Below are 4,812 nucleotides of genomic sequence, written 5' to 3' on the forward strand. Positions count from 1 at the left end.
TAGATGTGCCTCTGCTGCACCACACCTGAATAGAATAATTAGGTCATTACCAGGACTCTGGAGAACTGATCTACACATGAAGGAGGTAATTAAACCATTTCATGCCAGTGTTTTGTACCTGTGGCACATCTAAAAACTGCAGGACAGCGGCCCTTGAGGACTGGAGTTTGACACCCCTGACCTACAGGATCATGGAGTCGCTCCTGCCAGGTAAGTATGCTGTTCATTCCTCCTACTGACGATTAACAACTTCACACATCCGGTTCTGACTCACGGTGGGAAATTAAAATAAACCCTGAGTCACTTTAGGATTTAACATTTAACTAAAAACAATCAGAAACTCAGAGAAATAATAAATATATTTTAAATAACTCAAAATGAAAAACTTAGAAAAACTCACAAGTGTTAAAATTGTATACTTTTCAAGCTCTAACTTCAGAAACTTTCTTTAAAGAACAAACCATACTAATAGATTAACAGTAAATGCATAAATATTTCCTACTTTAAAGAGGTTTGTTAGAGCTTTCTATATGTTTTATTTAGAAATGTTATTTTGTTAATACATTGTTCAGTGGCCATTTAATGTATTATTTCACTATTATTTTATTAATGTGGTTATGTGATGTGTGTTATGTGAACATAAAAGTTCACATAACATAAAAGTTATGTGAACTTTTTTTGTTATTATTAGGTGATCAGTTACTCAGTATTTCAGTAGTTTACCAAATACTTCAAAATAAAATACAAAGAACATTGTTCCAGCAGGGGTAATTAAATAAATAGAATAATAAATATTCGTTCTTTGTTAAATTATGGCTCATCTTTTGTTTTCTCTTTTATTCGTATAAATATAGAACTCAGTCTGTTAAATGTTGATTGAAAAATGAATATTGACTATTGACAATTCATGCAATGTTAAGGAGGAAGCGATGGGCCCTGTGGACCAGGGCTGTTTATATATATGAAGGTTTTCCTGATTTACTCTTTGTTTCAAACAGAAGGTTTTATTCCAGTCTCTATGTTTATGTAAATCTATTCTGTCACACAGTCTTCTACTAAACAGAACAAAGAAAAAGACCATCTTTGTTATACTTTATTATCTAAAATTATATAAAAAGTTTCAATAAATTTTCTATCTGAAATTCAATCCATATCATCAATACATGTTCTAAGCAGAAAAATCATTAAAACCATGTCAAAGAAATGCATCCATTTCTCCAAATCATTGAAATAAAACAAAGTACAAAGGATAAACACACAATAAAGGTTTCAAAATTTTAGAAGTCTAAATCTTAAAGCATTCAAACTCATTGTTTCTTTAAGAGACAATCTCTTCCTTAGTCTCATTAAATAAAATGGAAATATAAAATTGCGAGAACAAAATGTGTCGGTTGCAGTTACTCCACTTCCAAACAGCAAGTTACTGAGAATCTTACTTGAGGTTCACATTGTGCCATCAAACCTGCGTGAGTTCTCATGTGAACGGTTACATTTCTAATGAGTGAAACTTTTTCTACAGGACCTACAAAAGAAAGGCTTCTAACCCGTGTGAATCTTCCTGTGATGACGTAAACTGGATCTACACACAAAACATTTTCCTCACTTTTCACTAAGGGTGCACCGATTGCAAAAGTGCAGACATGACCTGGTGGGCCGGTCTAATAGTCAAACCTCTCAACGGAGCAGAAGACAAAAGCTCAGGTCAATAAAATTGGGGGATCAGATCGGCTTCACATGCATGTTTCTGCTGATCACCAATGTCCCAAAATTAAGGAAATCAACATAGATTAATCGGCTGGCTGATAAATCAATGCATAGCTACTACTCACATGTGTGAATTCTGATGTGAGAAGTTAAAAGGTATTTTTTAGTGAAACTTTTCCCACAGATCCCACAGGAGAAAGACTTCTCTCTTGTGTGACTCTTCATGTGATGAAGTAAAAATGACTTAAAAGGAAAACATTTTCCACAGGTCCCACATGAGAAAGAATTCTCACCTGTGTGAGTCTTCATGTGAAAATGTAAAAGGTGTTTTACAGCAAAACATTTTCCACAGGTTCCACAAGAGAACGGCTTCTCATCTGTATGAATTATCATGTGAGCAGTTAAGCTTTTTTTATGAGTAAAACCTTTTCCACAGATCTCACATGAGAAAGGCTTCTCTCCAGTGTGAATTCTCATGTGAATATTTAAACTTTTTTTATAAGTGAAACTTTTTCCACAAGTTCCACATGAGAAAGGCTTCTCACCTGTGTGACTTCTCATGTGATCAACTAACTGAGATTTAAACAAGCAATTTTTTCCACAGATACCACAAGAGATCGTCTTCTCACCTGTGTGAAATCTCATGTGAGCAGTTAAACTTTTTTTATGAGTGAAACCTTTTCCACAGGTCCCACATGAGAAAGCCTTCTCACCTGCGTGAGTTCTCATGTGATCAACTAAGTGAGATTTATTCAAGCAATTTCTTCCACAGGTGCTACAAGTGATCCCCTTCTCACCAGTGTGAACTCTCATGTGAACAGTTAAACTTTTTTTATGAGCGAAACATTTTCCACAGGTCCCACATGAGAACGGCTTCTCACCTGTGTGAACTCTCATGTGACTAACCAAGTGAGGTTTCCTCCGGAAACTTTTTCCACAGTTCCCACATGAGAAAGGCTTCTCACCTGTATGAATCGTCATGTGATCAAGTAACTGAGATTTAGACGCAAAACTTTTTCCACAGGTTGTGCACGTGTAAGGCTTCTCACCTGAGTGAATTCTTATGTGTCTGTTTAAAATGCCAATCTGATGGAAACTTTTTCCACATGCTGCACATGTGAACGGTTTTTCACCTGTATGAATTCTCATGTGATTAGTTAAACGACTCTTGTGAGTGTAACCTTTTCCACAGGTTGAACATGTGAAAGATTTCTTGGCCGTGTGAGTTCTCACGTGTATCATGAAGGAATTATTTCGAGAAAAGGTTTTATCACAAATTTTACAAGAATATAGATTTTGGTTTGGTTGAGTTTTCTTGTGTTTTTCTTTTTCTGAAGTCTCAGTTGTGCCTTTCTGCTGTTTGTTCACCAACATGTCATCAGTCTCCTGTTTCAGCACAAGATGCTCTTCATCCTGACTGATGCAGAGTTGCTTCTCTTCGTCTTTGAACTGTTGATGTTCTGGTTCCTCTTGTTCCTCTTTTATCTGCAGAGGTTCTGGTTCCTCTTGTTCCCGTTTTATCTGCAGAGGTTCTGGTTCCTCTTGTTCCTCTTTTATCTGCAGAGGTTCTGGTTCCTCTTGTTCCCGTTTTATCTGCAGAAGTTCTGGTTCCTCATGTTCCCGTTTTATCTGCAGAGGTTCTGGTTCCTCTTGATCCAAAGTGGAGTTTTCCTCTGGGTTGCTGAGCTCATTGAGAACCTCCTCCTCTTTCCAGCATTGTGGGAGATCTGGACAAAAAGACAAAACAAAAGCTTGAATATGTGAGTCAAACAATGACAAATTCATTAACAAAAATTAAAATAAAAATATTTTTCAGCAAACATGTGCGCTTACATTAAAAAATAAAATCTCTGCCGCAGTTCATCTTTTTTAGCGATATTTTCTTGCCATTTGTGATATTAATTGGAAACGTGTTTTATGGATTTTCCTTAGAGATATTTAGTAGAAAGATGCGCTGTGAGAGTCTGGGGCTGTCCTTTTCACATTCTGCCAGTGAAAAGCTTTTTCACAGCTTGAGCACCTGGTGATCGCGTAGCTTAATCCACCGGATGGTTTGAGTTCTTTCATAATAGGCGACCATGTATTTTATTTTTTTTGGTAACAAATTCCTCCACTTTTGGACTTTTGTGTACACTTATATGTGCTGTTATTATTCAATGATACAAAGTTTTGTTTGAGGAAAAAAAAAACAACAGAACTTATACAATAATAAATATAAGAATACGCTCTAAGAAAAACATAAATAAATGAATATTTTAAACACTTACTCATTAAGCTCTTACCAGTAGTTTCTTGTACTGATAGATTAGAGATTAGAGAGTCATGGATCTTAAACTTTGATTTTTTAATTTTTTTTTAAGGTTTTGTTGGCTCTATTGGCCTTTAATAACAGTTTTTAGACACGAAAGTCGGTTACGACAGAGAGGGAAAACGTGCAGCAGAGGTCATAATCCAGGTCAGTTTCGAATAACTAATAAAATTAGAGAGGCCTCCTACAAAATTATGCATGGATACTATTTGCCAATGAGTATATGCAAAAAGTCAAAAAGGAAATTAACATAAAATGCTCACTATTTTCACCCCGAAACCTTTTTGGCTTTGCATTCATATAAAAAAAAGTTTTGTGGAGATGTCGTTTATAATCGATAATGTATATAAATATTTTGTTTAATGTTGAGACAATTAACCTTAGTTTTCACAATTGTTTGAGAAAAGGAAACTTTTTAGTTTTTTTAATCACAAATGTAAATTCAATAGAATAATTCCTCGTTTTGTGACTTTTAAAATTGAAGTAATTAACTAATTCCTGTTACTCTTTCAATCAATCCATCAGTCAATCAACCAAACATTAGCAAAGCAATATAGACGCTCAACAAGGCGTCTAAGTATTCATGTCTGTGGTCTCATCCGTATCCGTAAAACATGAAGGTGTTTCGTACCTATTCGGTGTAAGATGATCTTCGGTATCCGGCTGAAATCCATCAGTCTGCGCTGATCCTCCATCTCTTCCTCCATCTTTACGTTGATTTCTTTCAACTCTGTGAATGTTTCTCCAGCAGGAGTTACCTGCTCGTTGATAAACTCTCTCTGAGGCGGAACTGAAGACAT

General features: G+C 35.6%; 1 protein-coding gene across 1 annotated transcript; it reads right to left on the reverse strand.

The window, feature by feature from the left end:
* Nucleotides 1-2,007: 2,007 nt before the first annotated feature.
* On the reverse strand, nucleotides 2,008-4,812 carry LOC111611184 (gastrula zinc finger protein XlCGF57.1-like; the record flags this gene model as incomplete). The annotated part of the gene is made up of 5 exons (XM_023346990.1): nucleotides 4,644-4,812; nucleotides 3,321-3,431; nucleotides 2,502-3,212; nucleotides 2,334-2,417; nucleotides 2,008-2,249 (listed from the first exon to the last, which is right to left on the reverse strand). Coding segments are annotated over exons 1-5 (1,317 nt in total), but the record flags the coding sequence as incomplete, so codon positions are not given.

This window comes from Xiphophorus maculatus, chromosome 14 (genome assembly GCF_002775205.1).
Source record: "Xiphophorus maculatus strain JP 163 A chromosome 14, X_maculatus-5.0-male, whole genome shotgun sequence".
In the NCBI taxonomy this organism is placed as follows: Eukaryota; Metazoa; Chordata; class Actinopteri; order Cyprinodontiformes; family Poeciliidae; genus Xiphophorus; species Xiphophorus maculatus.